Source organism: Eleutherodactylus coqui, chromosome 7, assembly GCF_035609145.1.
Source record: "Eleutherodactylus coqui strain aEleCoq1 chromosome 7, aEleCoq1.hap1, whole genome shotgun sequence".
NCBI lineage: Eukaryota > Metazoa > Chordata > Amphibia > Anura > Eleutherodactylidae > Eleutherodactylus > Eleutherodactylus coqui.
The window spans coordinates 136,089,704-136,107,644 of NC_089843.1; the positions used below are offsets into that span (position 1 = coordinate 136,089,704).

Consider the following 17,941-nt stretch of genomic DNA (forward strand, 5'->3'; position numbering starts at 1 on the left):
TCAATGGAAATTAATGGAAAAGCCGCGAAAACGCTGCGTTTTTCACGCACGAAAATCGCAAACGCCAGTGGGTGGGCGCCCTTAGACACAGCAAATTGTAGGTTACATGAAAAAGAAAACAGACCAAATGAAAAATCTGTGATCCCATGTACAATATCAGGTTATCCCCTATCCACATAGAGGGTCTCACCACTGACAAGCTTACCAATCTCAAGAACTGGGGTCCCTTTTCCACCGTCCGCCTCACTGCAGATTTACTGCACCCCTCTCAGTAAGTAGGAGACTGAACGGAGTGCTGGTCGCTCAAACCCACTAGTGCTCTATTCACTTTCAATGGGACTACTGAATAACCGAGCAGTCCACTCCTACTGAAATGAATGCAGTGCCCCCACAGTGATAGGAGAATGGGATATGGGAGTCTCATTCTCCAGATTGGCAGGGATCTCAGCAGGAAACCCCACTATATACATTTATGATGACACATAAATGCTTTATACAAAGGTACGTGCATAGTACTGTACATATTTTAGTTATATTCCTTATAGTTGAGCAATAAATGTACACATTGAATAGTTGTGTAATAGGTTAGACTGGTATAAGGATGCAGTTGGGTGGAAGTTTCTTTCTAACTATAGACACCCAATGTGCATTCGGGATACATTCACAAGGCCCATCACACCCATTGCCCTTTTACACCAAACGATTATCATGAATATTTGCTGTAAATATTAAGTAGGGGACAATGAACATATACCGTACGGTATATTATGTTGGTGAGGTGATAAGCATGATGTGATTAGATACAATATGCTGCCTTGGACAGATATATAGTACATGTGTTAATATGTCTCTGCAGCCTAATATTTCACAGTTTCACCCATTATAGCCAATTGTTCTGTTCTCACTGTTTCTATGATTTTATCAAAGCTCCATTAGTTCAGTGTTTTAGGCTAATAGACATAACCTGGTTTCAAGATCCTGTATAGAATGTATGGATAACAAAAAAATGAAAAAGATGCAGAAATATTCATGAAAGAGCCTATTGTTTAGCTAAGTCACGAATCCAGTCTCAATAATTACATGACATTTAGCATTCACACGGATGACTTCCTTTGCTTGCATGCATTAATTCTTAAAGAACAGTTTTTTTTAATATATACAAAATAGGTGATTCTAAACATTTTTGCAATAGATTCTCTCAACCTATTTTGAACATTTTACTTACAAAATCCCTCTTCAGCTGTGCAACTTAGTGAAGACGGTGCTAAGACAGGGCTAGGAAATCCATCTTCACCTCACTGCATAGCAGTAGGGAGAGCTCAATCCAGCTGTGTCTGCTGCCGTTCTCTATAGAACAGCTGTAGACATGATGTTGCCAGTATACAGTTCCATGTTTATTAATAGTTGCATTTTATTTAATGTTATCTCAGTTCTCCTGTGTCCCCCAATGTGTTTATCCCACCAACAGGGTGTTCTATAACTCTTCTGGCTTTTGCCATTTTGCTTGGCGGCATACTGTGTCAAAAGAAGCCATTCTATTTTGCAGATGGTTTCTCCTCCTCACTGTGTACCTGCTCACTTCCAGACCCGATGCACCGTTTTTTGCAGCGATTTGCGGATGCGCATGCGATCTGCGCATATATAGAACCATTGCTTCGCAATGGGATTGGTCACATGTCCGCTTTTTATGCGGATTTGCGATATATTATAGGACACGAGGAATCGCAGATCATGCCTATCTGCGTTCTGCGATTCCTTGTGTTCTATATATGTGCTCAATGGGGCCGGCAGCAGCAGCGCCGACCCCATTGAGAACATATAGTATAAAGATCATTCTCCTCTGCCACAGCTGTTACAGCTGTGGCAGAGAAGAACGATGTTCACCCATTGAATTCAATGGAGCCGGCAATATAGCTGGCTCCATTGAAAGCAATGGGCTGCCGGCAAGTGCAGGATGAATTTTCGGGAAGGGCTTAAACATATAAGCCCAGGTATCCAAGCAAAACATAGACACCAGCTGACTCGCAGAACTAGAGTTGCTCTACCCTATGGCTACTATAGGGAGTTCTGAGCCAAAACCAAAAAGCACCATTCAGATAAAAATAGCAGGATAAGTATAATACATGGAGCCTTTGCTGTGTTATACTGTATGTTGGACGTGTGGCACTAGTGTGGACAACCAGACTTTAGCCACAATTATTTGCTGTGCACTTTTTAGCCAGCACAGTCTTTCTATAATCTCTACCTTAGATAGCTGATATTAAAATGATAGATTTCTTTAAAAAATAAATCAGCAGCTGGAATTACAATATATCAAAGTGCTGCAATTGTCTAATATTCATAGCTCATTATTACTTTATCACACCTTGTGAAACAAATGTATAACAACCATTTAATCATCCAGTGCTGTCAGACAGGCACAGGGCACTTCCTGGATGCTGCAAAATTCATTCACCTAAATCATGGGATTTTCCTAGGATATAAATCTTCTTATTAAGCATTAATATTGTATGGCAGAACTTGCAGTAAAATGCTCCCTGTGGGAACATTCTGAAACAAAAAGGACTTAGTTCTATAATTGAAGAAGCTGGAATATTTTGGAGAGTACAGACATCTCTCTGTGTGATTACTTGACCAACATGGAGAAAAACCGATAGCCTCACAAGTCCCATTTACAAAATGCATAGCTGTGTGTGCTTTATATACAGTAGTCACAAGCCTATGAATCATGTAGAACAATCATTAATAAACAGGACACCATTACAATTGTGCTGCAAATGCTAAGAAAGCATGACATCGCACAATGCAGCTCCCCACCCTCTGAAGTCTACACATTATTTAACTCTTGATTCATCATACAAATCCAAAAAGAATTATGCAACTTAGTTTATACTTCTAAATCAGCCACAATGACTGTAATTAAAACAATATATATAAAATTTGTTATATAGTAACAAACAGAAAAGTTCTGAATTTTATAAGACCTGATATATCACTGGAGGGCAAGATGACCGGACTCAGGATCACGGATTTTGGCCATGTAATGCGAGCAGAGTCACTAGAAAAATCTATAATGCTTGGAAAGAGCTGTGGCAAAAGAAGACCCGGCCGGCAAAGAACACGATGGCTGATACCCCTTTAAGGTCACAGAGGGTTGTAAACTACTAAATGGCTAATAACAACAACAACAATATATATATATATATATATATATATATATATATATATATATATATATATATATATATATATATATATATATATATATATATAGTGCAAAGTAAATAAACACCAGCATAGCGAAAAGAGCCCTGCTATAGTGCTGAAAAGATTGCGTTAACGAGCTACTTCAAGCTACGTGAACTAGCCCATTCACACGAACCGAGGAGGCGCTTTCAAGGCTCCCATAGGAGCCTATGGAAAGCATGCAGCAAAGATAGGACATGTCCTATCTTTGCGCACACCTCAGAGCTGACATGTGAGTCTGCACTCCCATGTCCTATCTTTTTTAGATGCGCTAATTCAGTGCATCTAACAATCCATGTGAACATCCAAGTGACGCTTCTATAGGAGCCTATTGGTTCCTATAGAAGCGCTTCTGTGTGCTGCTAACAGGGTGAGGATAGCGCTCATCTGAACAAGCCCGTTGTTCCTCAGCCCCAGGTGAATTGGGAAGTGCTTCATCTTTTCTCAGCACACAGTAATGCTATATCTACTGTAGAGGCGATGCACGCAACTGTTTTGCAGCCAAGATGGGAAGGATACAAAGCATTAAATTCATTTCCCTGTCTGCTTAGATACTGTCAAAGCAGGTGCCTGCAGCAACCACTAGGGCCAATGTACTGCATACGGATTTACACAGCTCCTACTTATTTGAATACTTGTATAAATTTTTATGTAGATACAGTTGTGTCTTCCCTTAAGATTTTCTGTTTGCTCCACATATCCCAAGATGACTGGCACATATGAATGGCATAGGCTCACATGTTAAAAACGTATACCTGTGGTAGTGCCTCTGACGGATGCTATACGTTGGCCTTCCGTCTCTCATAGACTTTCAAATTGGAAAACAAAAAAAAACTTTTAAAGGGAATCTGTCACCATTAGAGATGAGCGAGTATACTCGCTAAGGCACTACTCGCTTGAGTAATGTGCCTTAGCCGAGTATCTCCCTGCTTGTCGCTAAAGATTCGGGGGCCGCCGCAGCTGACAGGTGAGTTGCGGTTGGGAGCAGAGGAGAGAGAGGGAGAGAGAGATCTCCCCTCCGTTCCTCCCTGCTCTCCCCCGCAGCTCCCCGCCCCGCGCCGGCCCCCGAATCTTTCGGGACGAGCGGGGAGATACTCGGCTAAGGCACATTACTCGAGCGAGTAGTGCCTTAGCGAGTATACTCGCTCATCCCTAGTCACCATCTTTTTGTAGCCCCCACAGAGAGCAGCACAAGGTAGCAACAGGCTTGCTGATTTGTATCTGTGTGGTAGTTTGGGAGAAACTTGCATTTTATTAGTAGCAACCATGCAGAAAACTAGTCCTTGATATTCATGAGCTTCAGACTAGCCACACCCACCGCGTCCTCCAGCCCATGATTGGCAGCTGTCTCACTATGAAGCAGTCATTCAGTGATTGGAGGGAGGGCTCAGCGTGGCTAGCCACAACTCATGAGTATTGAGGACTTTTTCCTGTTGTCCTGTGTCTAGCTGCTACTAGTGAAATCCAAGTTTCTCCCAAACTACTGCACAGATGCAGTGAGTCTGGAAAGTCTTTAGACCCTTTCACTTTTTTAGATTTTGTTATGTTGGGGCCTTGTGCAAATTAAAATAAAAGTTTTTCCCCATCATTCAATACCCCAAAATGACAAAATAAAAACAAAATGTTAGAAGTCTTTGAAAATATTTTTAACCCCTTAAAGCTACAGGATATAAGGTTACATCATTCTGTTTTCACTTTGCCATAATGGGTTATTTAGTGTAGAGTGATGGGGAAAACTTTTTTTTTTAATTTGCACAAGACCACAACATAACAAAATTTAAAAAGTGGAAGGGTCTTAAGACTTACCATCCCCACTGCAAAAACCACTGCAATCAGTGTGACTGTCACTATCTTTTGCTGCCCCCAGAGATGCCTCTGAAAAGATGGTAACAGATTCTCCTTAAATAACCTGTCTGGTCATCTGACAAGTGTGACTGGCTGCATACGTTTACAGCTACATCCCATCTGATTTCGCCAGTGCCCTGATTTCTCTTGTAACACCCCTGTCCACCTGCAATGGCTCCTGCCATTTATGCCCCTGATAGTAGTCTACTGTCATTGGCTAATTTCCATCCCACTCCCTAGCAATGGCTGACATAACATTTGATTAATACTGAGCATTGGAGACTGCTCACTTGATAGTAGATTAGTAGCATGCGCTGGAAGGAACAGGAGCCATTGTAGGAGAATAGGTGATGCAATCAACAGGGGCATGGCTATAAAGGTATCCTGTCTGTCCTTTGGGTCAGAAGATCTGACAGGTTCACATTAACATATGTACATTTTTTTACGGGGTGGTTGTGGCAGATATCTCTAACAGTTGCCATCCATTGCTTATAGGTTCCCACGTTAAAAAGGTACATTTAAGCTATATGTTTTTTACTGGGAGGTGCAAGATGATATTTATTTTGCATCATGAGAAATTGGAGTCCTTAATGGAATTCAACTAAGTTAAAGGAATTTTCTGAGTTATTTATTTTATATAGTTGTGGGTCTTCCGTGATCAAAACTGTATACAATAAATATACTCCAATAACCTAGGAAAATGTCTTTAAAGGGGTTGTCCCGCGCCGAAACGTTTTTTTTTTTTTCAACCCCCCCCCCGTTCGGCGCGAGACAACCCCGATGCAGGGGTTAAAAAGGAACACCGCACAGCGCTTACCTGAATCCCCGCGCTCCGGTGACTTCTTACTTACCGGTTGAAGATGGCCGCCGGGATCTTCTCCCTCCGTGGACCGCAGCTCTTCTGTGCGGTCCATTGCCGATTCCAGCCTCCTGATTGGCTGGAATCGGCACGTGATGGGGCGGAGCTACACGGAGCCCCATTGAGAAGATAAGAAGACCCGGACTGCGCAAGCGCGTCTAATTTGGCCATTAGACGGCGAAAATTAGTCGGCAACCATGGAGACAAGGACGCCAGCAACGGAACAGGTAAGTGAATAACTTTTGATAACTTCTGTATGGCTCATAATTAATGCACAATGTACATTACAAAGTGCATTAATATGGCCATACAGAAGTGTATAGACCCACTTGCTGCCGCGGGACAACCCCTTTAAATGGGTTTTGCCAGAATAACAAGTTATCTCCTATTCACAGGAAAGGTGGTAACTTGCTGATTGGTGGAGGTCTCACCTCTGAGAGCCCCGTTGATCTCGAGAACGGAACTCCCTTGTCTACTATGAATAGGGGATAACTTGTCATTCTGGTAAACTCCTTTAAGGATGGACACGTCTATAACTCCTCAAAGTGGTGGCTGCATGAAGTCAGAATAATATAATTTATCAAGTTAAAGAAGCACTTACTTGTGCAGAAATGTTACAAAATTATTCAACACAGAAGTTTAGATCTAATGTTGGACATCTGCAGTCGGTGCTTAATTGTATACATGAAGTTCTGTCTATTGTGATTATCTATTAATTATGCTCAAACTCAGACATGTTGCTCCCTCTAAATATAATATCGATATGTAGCAACCCATTACTTTGTTTACAAGGATAAAGCCTTGTTTTCTCATTAGAGACAACCCCTTGAGAATGCGGTCTTCTGGGCAAATAGTTGACCACCCCAGGTCCAGCTCCCGATACAGCCAGGAAACAGCTGAGTCTGCCAGGGAAGCTGTAGCAGGCCAGGCATTTTTCCTGCAGTGACCACTGCATGGAAAGTGTTATAGTGTACCGTATGATTGTCATTCAGATGAATTGCTGTCTTACAAGGGCAGCTTAAAACCCACCAAAACAACTCCTACTCATACAAGGAGATCCTGCTTTATGACTTTCATATGTCCTAATAGGGCATAAAAACAGAGGTTGTCTTCTTGGGTACCCCTTTTAATGTCCTCTTTATGTTGCAAACACAATTAGTTAGGGGGTCCTATACTTTATTTTTATTTCACGCCTTTTATCATATTTGCAACCATGAAAAAAAAAAAAAAGAAATGCTCTTTGAGAATTTTCATGCAAAAATGCATAGAAAACTGCTTCATTGTATCCTAAACCTGTTAAAAGTAGCAATATCAGTGATACAATAAATCCTGCATAAAAGAATGGTCTTCTTACAGACCCTTATTTTCCATTTTTTCCTCTAAAAACATATACTGTTGTTTTCATTAGATTATTTAGTAGATCCTATCTTGGTCACTTCTTAATTTTCATAACGTTCCTAATGTGTTAACATTGTGGTTGTGAAATATCCTGCTACAACTGGGAAAGCACCTTAACTGTGATGCACTTTGGTTTGCAACACCCAGTCTGGGCATCACATGTAGGAATTGGGCTGTCATTATATTGGTGATTATGGAAGCAATTTCCCCAGGACAGAATTAATTATGTTGTTGATATTGTGCAAGTTTGTAGCATCAGTGTTGTAGTGGGTGGCTGACAATATGTCTTGTCATTTCCTCTTATGTAACACGAACATTTCCTCTTAAACCGATGATTCATATACCTCAGTATGTCATTTTGGTCTATTCATATTTGAATGCTGTATTTATTAATTTATTGATTTATTTATTGATGTATTTCTTAACTACATCTCGTCTTAATTACATAGAATTGGTGGTTACAGCTTACACATAGGTCTGCAAAATGATAGCAGATTTTTAAGTAAGACAGTTTGCAAAGTTGCTTCATTTTTCATTTTAGTGACATTAAAACAATAACATAAATAGTAAATTTGTGCAAAGCATTGAAGTAATGATTGTATTCATAACTGATCTTTATCTTCATGAAAAAGGTGTGTATGTATATTCATGTACTTATGAAACAAAGCACATACAGAATGGGAGGAATTGGTCTAAGCAGCACATGTGAAAAAGACTTGGGTATACTAATAGATCATAGACTGAACATGAGTCAACAATGTGATGCAGCAGCCAAAAAGGCAAACACAATTCTGGGATGTATTAAGAGAAGCATAGAGTCTAGATCATGTGAGGTAATTATCCCCCTCTACTCTTCCTTAGTCAGATCTCATCTGGAATACTGTGTCCATTTCTGGGCACCCCACTTTAAAAAAGACATAGACACACTTGAGCAAGTTCAGAGAAGTGTTACCAAGATGGTGAGCGGTCTGCCAATCATGTTCTATGAGGAACGGTTAAAGGATCTGGGAATGTTTAGCTTGCAAAAAAGAAGGCTGAGAGGAGACTTAATAGCTGTCTACAAATATCTGAAAGGCTGTCACAGTGCAGAGGGATCAGCCCTATTCTCATTTGCACAAGGAAAGACTAGAAGCAATGAGATGAAACTGAAAGGAAGGAGATGCAAATTAGATATAAAAAAAAAACTTTCTGACAGTGAAGGTGATCAATGAGTGGAACAGGTTACCACGGGAGGTTGGGAGTTCTCCTTCAATGGAAGTGTTCAAACAAAGCTTGGACAGACATCTGTCTGGGATGATTTATTGAATCCTGCACTGAGCAGGGGGTTGGACCCCCATGACCCTGAAGGTCCCTTCCAACTCTACCATTCTATGATTCTATGATACAGGGTTCGTTCACATGGGATAGAATTGGTAGGGAAATAAATTGCTGCCTACTTGCTGTGGAATTAGTATTGAAATCCATAGTGGAATCTCAGCAAGACACACTTGCAGATTTTGCTGCATATTCCATCTTGCTCATTCAGAGGCATGAAATCCACATTGATAATGCACACAAACAATTGACATGCTGCTGAATTAAAATCCACATTGCATGTCAATTCCGGTTCTCTGGTGACTTTTTACATAGTGTGTGCATTTGTTCAAATCTCATGCACTTTGCTGCTACTGTAAATACTGTGGATTTTCCACCCAAAAAATTCAGACAGAAAAGCTGCAGCAAGATAGGTCCTTGTATATATATACCAACGTAAAGGTGTTTAGTATAACACAAGTTTGGATGGAAAAGCTGATGGTCATAGATGCAAAGTGTTCTTCTCTACTGCAATTTAAGTCCAAGATGTAAAAATGAAGCCAGTTATTTTTTCTTAAGGGCTTATGTCCACAGGCGGATCGGATCCCTCAAGCAGGAGCCCGTAGTGGAATCTGACCCTGTCCAGGTCTTCTGCATGCTGTCCGGGTCTTCTATTGCAGATGCATGCGGAAGCACCAGCGCATGTGCGCTGTACTTTTGTTTTTTTCCTGCGGACATCAATGGAAGCTGTCCGTGCAGGATCCACACTGAAATGGAGCATGCTGTGATTTTTTTTTTTGGATTCAAAGGTCTGCAAATCAACTCTGCATGCTTCATTTCATTTGCGGTTTCCCATTTATCCCTATGGGTGGATTGACTTGCGGATCTTCTGCACGGTTGACCCGCGCGGATTACAAAAATCAGATCCGCTGGTGGTCATTGGGCCTAAGTCATGCTTTTAGTTTTCAAACAGATGGAAACTTTAAAAAAAACTATACTGTATATATTTGGCATTACCGTAAAAGTAAATTGTAAAGGCCTATCCAGTAAAGAAGCTTGCGCCACCTCTATGCATTAGATGGAAACCTAGGCCAGATACATTTCTGGTGTATATTATAGTAAATATGATGGGCTATGTGCTTACCCCCTTACACTAGACCACACTCAGTTTTTGAAAATGTGTTGGGAGCTGGCATAAAAGCTCCAAATGTCACAATTTTGGCATGTTCACCCAAATTGTGAATTTTTCACATCAGAACACTGGCATACAAAAGTTAATAGATATGTCTCAATGTCTAATGTACAAGGCGCAGTGTATGGCATAACAAATTTCTAAAACTGTTGCATTTTCACCTCCTTTCCCACAATTAAGAAATTACTTAATTATATGTTTATGTCAAAATGGTGCCATTAAAAAATAAAACCTGTCTCTCCTCCTAATTGTCCCTCCCCTCAAAAATATAAAAGATACAAAACAATTATAAAATAATCTCCCGATAGTACAAAACACCAGATCTTCTCCACAAAAGACTCAACTCAAAATAACCCATGACCTGTTGGAGATGCCTCAAAGCGAAAGGCACACTTTTACACATTTGGTTTTCATGCTCATCCTTACAACCACTTTGGCTTGAAATGCAAAAGATATTAAATTTTATCCTTGGTTAAGGCCCATTTAGACACAATCATTTTCGCTCAAAAGTTGCTCAAAAGACACATTTTGAGCAATAATCATTGTGTGCATTCACATGGCAAGATGATCGCTAAAAATTCGCTCAAATGGCAGTTTGAGTGACAGTTTTGAGCGTTCACTTTGCATAAGTGTGTAAATGAAGGCTCACGCTGTATGCTGAAGACAAGCAGGAACGCTGTCCTCTGCATACAGCTGTTGTCTTCTCAGAGCATTCAGTGGTATACAGCTGAATGCTCCGAGTGGCATATGCAGAAGACAAGCAGGGCCGCGTGTCTTCTGTATACAACTGTTTCCTTCTCGGAGCGCTCAGCTGGTATGCAGCTGAGCATTCCAAGCGGGGTATACAGAAGACAGCTGGTCCGCTGTCTTCTGCATACTTCTGCTGTGTTCACAGAGCATACTGCTGGTATATAGCTGAGCGCTCCGAGCAGCGTATGCAGAACACAGCTGGAGCGCTGTCTTCTTCTTACTCTGGCTGTGTTGTCCAAGCAAGATACCAGCTGAAACAATAGTATCAGCGGTATCCCGCTGAGAACTCAGCGCGCGGCACTGTCAAAGCTCATCGTTCTCTTTCAGCTTGCTGAAAGAGAACGATGAACGACACGTTAACTAAAACTGCATGATGTCTGTGTAGTTGGACTCAACGATTCTCTCTCAAAAGTTGGCTTTGAGCGATTTTTGAGTGAGAATCATTGGGTCTAAATGGGCCTTTATGAAGTGGTACTCTTACCCAAACTTTTCCTGCTTAACATGATCCCCCCCAACTGAAACTGAAAAGAGAAATCCATTGCTCCTGTTCCTTTTCGACGCAGCCAAAATAATAATTCTTAGACATTGAAAAGAAACACACACCCCTAGCATTCAGGAATGGCTCAACGAGGTCTACAGATTAAACAGCTTAGAAAAAGCTGATGTCTCCAAGAAGGAAATGAGGAGAAATACCCTAAAACATGGACTAAATGCATCTCTTACAGAACTAGATGATTCCTACCCTATGCTCACCAGCCAGATAATATACTCCTTCAACGTTGTTCATCTATTGCATAACCCTCAATCTGGATCATAAAGCAAAGCTACCCGAATCCCCTTTTATTCATTTTCTTTTTTCTACCTCTTTTACTCTTCTCACATTTTTTTTTATTACTTGTATTGCAAGTGTAATTATAACATTAATGATGTGAAAAGGGTTTTTTCCTGCAATCCCCATATCCCCTCTTATCTATTCTTTTATGTACCCATTCCAATTTTCATAAATAAAGAATTTATATAAAAAAATACAAAACAATAGACTAGCTTCATACAGCGAATACAGCTATACTGACCGAGAAGCAAAAAAAGGTGGCTGTCGGAATACGGTGATGAGAAAAAAAAACAAAAAAAAACAATGTTTTTACTGCCCTTAATAAGCTGCTTGTAAAGGAATTAAAAGAACTTGATTTCTTTTGTTTAATTTTCCTGCTTTTCCTGTTCTTAACAAACTTATTCTGTACAGAATAAAATTAAACCAAATGTCCATCATGTTTGACAATTCCGTCTTGGTATTCTAATATATGATATAGCTAGGCCCTTTGTATTTGATACTTGGGTCTGTACTGTAAAGTGTGATTGTTCTCAGTAAGAGAAACCAAGTAATCTTGTAGATATGATAGCTTTTAATGGCTAACAAAAATACATGATGTTATAGCGAGCTTTCAAACCTCTCATGCCTGAGGAAGAACCCTGTAAGATTTGAAAGCTCACTATAACAGCATGTATTTTTGTTAAGTATTAAAAGGTATCATATCTATAAGATTACTTGGTTTCTCTTACTGAGAACAATCACACTTTACTCAACTGGCTTACACGGTACTAACTTTAGCCTGTACTGTCGCATAGACACAGTATTTGTACAATATTTGACACTGAGCTCTAAATAAAGTAAAATAACATACTGTGGGTTTTTTTTATAGGTGCTCTTTGCTATGCAGAACTCGGAACATGCATAAAGAAATCTGGTGGCCACTACACATATATCCTGGAAGCATTTGGCCCATTACCTGCATTTGTGAGAGTATGGGTAGAACTACTTGTTATTCGGTGAGTAGTATATTTGCATTTCCCCTGGTTTAGTTTGTTCATAAAACTGAAAATTTTAACTTGCTCAGGGATGCCTTCCAATGGCAGATTGTAAAGGAGGTGAGCAGCAAACTGAACATATTAAAGTGGAATTCTAAAAAGTTTTAAAAGTGACATCTGCATGGAGTTTGTATGCTCTCCCTGTGCTTTTGTGAATTTCCTCCCACACTTCAAAAACATACTAATAAGCACTAGCATAACTATAGGGGATGCGGTTGCACCTGGGCCCAGGAGCCTTAGGGGGCCCATAAGGCCTCTCTTCTCCATATAGCGCATCTAGTACTATGAATAAAGCATTATAGCTAGAGGTCCTGTTACAGATTTTGCATTGGGACCCTGGAGCTTCAAGTTACGCCTCTGTGTTAAGGGGTTAAGAGATGTTGGGTGGCCCCAAGATAAACCTTTGCACCTGGACCCATGAGCCTTTTGCTACACCCCTGCTAATAGGTGAATACAAATTGTGAGCTCCAATCAGGACAGAAACTATCAAGAGACATATAGTCCTGTGTAATATGTATGTGCTATATAAATAAAGGAGATTATCATGAAACACAGAAAGATCATACACACTCCTCGCAGATATTGTCAGACTTGAACCTAAGACGGTGCTAACTGTTGAGCCACAGGACCATCACCAATGTTATACATCAATTTTAGGGGTATTGTTGAAATTCCGGCTTGGTTCAAATTAATGTGGACCAAACAGTACATTTTACCTTGAAACCATCATAACCGAACTTTTCAAAGTTTGCTCCTCTCTAGTTAAAGGTGGTTTCACACCTGTGTTGGAGCCTCTGGTCAGAGGTTCTGTCGCAGATCCGGCTCAAATTACAGGAAGAAAAAGAGCTGCACACAGCGCTTTTTGTTCTGTCTAAAAGCCGGGCAGCTGAGTGGAAACTGATAATAGTCAATGGCATCGGCCAGGCACTGTTCAATTCCATCCTGAGATGGACCTCTTCGGCCACAGGGATTCCCCTTTCCTGCTCCCTGATCGGGACAGGAAAGCAGAACCCTGGGTGTAGGTGTGAAACCACCATATTACCTTCAGCGTGAAAACAGTTTAAGGCCTTATTCACATGAGCTATTTAGCCGCGATCGAACATGGGACGCAAATCGTGACCATGTGAAGCATTAGATTCCAATGTATTCATTCACATGGGCAATTTTCGAGCATGTTAAAACTTCAAATTGGTGGCATTTTCGGTTGCAAATTTTCATGCTGCTAGCTGCGTCAAAAGATAGGTCTTGACCTATTTTTTGACGAAAATCGCTGGAGTCTCCCATAGACCCCTATTGGAGCTGAAAAAAAGGGAGGGGGGGCGTTTACCTGCATTCGCCACTAGTAAAAGAAGACAGGTGCCTCTAAGCATTAGAAGTCATTCTGGGGACTATTGCCGACCGACGGAATTCCGCGATGCAGCATGTTTTTCCCACAATACGCCCATGTGAATGGACGAGAAACCGCTAATTAATCTCAGGACTCGATTACGGCTATTCTATGCGATTTTCACCCCCGATGCATCCAGCATAAAAACGTATCGCCCGTGTGACTGAGGCCTAAAGTGGCTCCTAAATTCCTTCCACTGTTATCAGACAATTAGATAATAGATGCGAATTATTCTTTTTGGCTGATCTGGTGATTGCTTATAGAAATTAGGACATGTGGTGGTCACAGTAATTATGATACTATGTACTGTATGTCATTCTCATTATTGTAATTGGCCAATTCACAAGTCAGAAAAAAAAAATGGGTCATTGTGATGGATACAGAAAATGTGATGGAAGTAAAATTACCCCGTCTCTATTCAGGATATGCTAGCAGAGTAATGAGTAATAGCTAATCACATGTACATAAGATAAGCATAGGTTTTAAAATCTCTTGTGTTTCAGATAATACAGAAATTGCTGCATTCAGATCTGTGCATAGTATTATACAAGTGACTTCCTTTGAGAGATGGAAGATTACAGAGTAGAAAGCTTTTAAAAAATATGCAATATCGTTTCCCTATTATCTATCATTTTAGAAAACTTTTGAGCGTCCTATAATTGCTGCATTTTCTTGACTATAATCTGAACCAGTATTTTCATCTATTTTCCCAGTCTTATGCCACTAGGTATTTCCACAATTTAAGCTTGAAAGTAGATTCCACTCTAAAATCTGCTGCAAGGTTCTTTTAACAAATTTCCTCTACCTCTGCATAGATCACAAATGGGAGTTGAAACACATCAGCTACAGAAGCGATATCACAATTGTCTCCATTCACTTTTCATATCTCTAATGTTTTACATTAAGGCTGGAGTTTTGAAAATTTACGACTATTATGTCACCTTAGGCAAAATTCATGACCAAAAATGACCAGTAGAGTCAAGCCATTACTTCTCAATAGAAACCCCTAAAATCACTGTCAAGTATTACAGACCACTGGCTTGTTTCATATCTCATCTTTGTTCACCACAAAGATGTTCGCTGTTTAGGAGATGAAAACAGCGTGCTTTGCAGTTTTTATAAAAAAAATGTAATCTTATAAAATGTAATAATCTTATAATTCTACTTTGCCAGATATTTGGAACTCAGTGGTATATAAGTGTAAGGGCTCTTTCCCACCAGAATATATTGGCTGGTGTTTTCACAGCCGACCGATATACACTATCATCTGGGGGCGTAAAAGCTCATGAACGGGTGCATAAATCTAACATTTATGTGCCTGTTCACATGGCATGAGCCACAGCGCATTTACGCCAAGGTCACCATGCCATTGCCCCTTTCCCATCCTTCCCCATCGCAGGCTTACTTCTGCTCTCTTCCCCACTCGTTCTTTGCAATGGGAGGGGTCGGGACGGGGCTATAGACAAGGCCTGGGGAGAGAGCGTGAGCTTAGCTCTGTTCATGCCCTGCCCCTTGTCCGCAGCCAACAATGGGAGCAGGAGGGACGGCACTTAGCTCCGCCCCACCTGCCCTCTCCCATTGCAGAACGAGCTGGGATGAAAGCAGAGATGAGCCTGCATGGGGGGAGGAGAACAGAGGGAGGGAATTTAGCAGCCACGCTGCTAAACTTCCTCCCGCCGCCGACCGCTGCCATGGGCTTCCATAGGAGCCCATGTAGTGGCCGACGTATTCCGGCTCAAAAGATAGTTTCAGGACTATCTTCTGGGCCCGACGTAAAAACTCCCAGCGCTATATTGGCCCGGCCGGGCGCTTTTACATCTCAGGAATACAGCCATGTGATCTGATGCATTGGTATCCAATGCATCAGATCACAGCGTGAAAACGGCCGTCAGATATACGCTCATGGGAAAGATCCCTAAAGAGAGACACTAGATTAGACTGTGACTACATACTTTACCTAGACAGGATACTCTTCATTGAGCATAATGTTTCACACTAATTGCATCCAACAATACTGAAAGGAACAGTAGCATGCCAATTTTCATCACACCTATCAGAAAATAGTCAATGGTTCCATCACTTCCACATACTGTACATGTATATACATGCTAGTGACCTAATTAGAATGAAAAACACTGAGAATTAGGCCATAAGATTAATACGGAATTCAGACAGCAAAAACCATTGGCAGAATCCTACAGACTGCCTGCCAAGTACTGTAGTAAGTGTGTCTATTTTTTATTTGCTTCCAATAGTTTGGCATCTCTGATAATCCTGTACTTTGGCTCTCTTGAGGATGCCAGATTATTGGAATTTTACAGTATTATCATGAAAGCATTAGAAAACAGCAGCGTCTGACAACAAGCCTATAACTTCAAGCACTGCTTAAAGTTGGTAAGTAGTAAGATTTAAAAAATGCTACTTTTCAGCCGTGGTTTCAGTTGAAGAACCTCTTATTCTGAGACTAACGTGCAAGCAGACTGGTGCTTAGCGCCAACAACGTCCTCTCCAAAGACCTGTCACTCCTCTGCTCTTCACATCATTAACCTTTATATTGGTTAACACATAGGCCTTCTCACGAGAGCCTATTCTGCCTCTTCTTCACCTGCACAACTGCAATCTAGCCGTACAAGAAAATAGTGCAATCCAACAAAAAATGTTAACTATGGAGTGGTTGTAAATATCAATGAGCACAATTTAGCCACAGGGGCTAAGTAACAGGGTACCCCTCTTATATTCCTGCTGGGTCCTACCATGATCAGCTGTTATTTGTTGATCAACCCAACAGTAAGTATTCCATTTCCACCAAAGGGGGAATTAAGTATTACACAGTGCCCAATCAAATAACTGATCAGATGTCATGCTTTCGGACAAGGATGCAGAGTTACATGGTGGTAAGCAAGACCAAGTTGGATTTAAGAGAGTTAGAAGAAGCTCGGTAACAAGGCAGCGAACAGTTCCAGAAGACGTTATTAGGTTGTTGAAGGGTAACCTGGATTGCGGAGTCTAAGGTATACTCCGTTCTTCAGCTTTAAGCCTCACACATGAATATTAGGTTGAAAAGTGCTATCAGAAGACAGGATTAGAATGTCAGGTGTACAACATGGAATATCCAAGAATAAGCAAAGTCAGGCAAGCTGGGTCAAACACAGGAAATCACAGAAATGCAAACAGTAGAATAGTGAAAAACTTACACAAGGCAGACTATTTGACTAGTTCCCCTTACAGTTCATTGGAAATGATATCTCAATGTCACAACTGGGTGTTGGAGTTACACATCACACATAGCAGAGAGCCATGGTGTCTGGTGGTCATAGGAATACCATGGCTCCAGAAGGCTGACACACCATCCACCGGGTAGATAAAGCACTCCAACAGATCCTGTTAGCCCATAGCTGACAGAAACATTGTTTGGAGCCGTTCCTGACTTTGGCCAAGAAGTGAGGATTATGAACAGGATATAACCCTTATTTATCTCAGAATTTTCTCAAAGGGGGAATATAAAAAATGGATTTCTAAACTGGACAATGTTTAAAGACTTCAATGCCATTGTGTAGCATTTCAAAAGTGTGATAAGCAAAAGATGTTGTCATGGTCCGCTGGTGCCAGTTTCTACTATGTCTTGGGATTGGTCCAGAGTGACGTCACAATATCAGTTCCAAATCATGTGGTGCGCCTACCGACATACAGATGTTTCAGTCAGTTCTGGTCCTCAAGGGTTAAATATTTACCTTCTGCTGTTTTGCTGAAGGAACAACTGGCAATTAACAATCTAGTCAACTAATCAGTAGTCTTATTAGAGTTGTTTAGTTGATTGGCTGGCTAGGCTGATTGACAGCTGAGGCAGCCAGTCAGCAACTTTCTCATGATATGTAAACTATTTCCTCCTTTCTGAGGGCACTGACTATGCTTCTTGTATTCTGGCCCTGTCAAGATTCCTGCATACCTGTCATTCTTGGGAGCTTCAAGGTGTTCCATTCAGAGATCTGTATCCCAGTGTTTTGTCCGGTCCTGCACCTAGCTACCATTATTCTCCTGCATACATCTAGTGGAAAGAAGGTTTCTACACCGACATAGAAGGGGGTTTTTTACTGTAAGAGCAGTA

At 41.0% G+C, this 17,941-nt stretch overlaps 1 protein-coding gene across 1 annotated transcript in view; it reads left to right on the plus strand.

Annotated features, from left to right (window-relative positions):
* Positions 1-17,941, plus strand: part of SLC7A11 (solute carrier family 7 member 11) — a 220,235-nt gene that overhangs the window by 11,429 nt on the left and 190,865 nt on the right. The window contains exon 2 of the mRNA XM_066573742.1: positions 12,284-12,410. Within this exon, the coding sequence (XP_066429839.1) occupies positions 12,284-12,410 (127 nt within the window). The remainder of the gene's footprint in view (positions 1-12,283; positions 12,411-17,941) is intronic.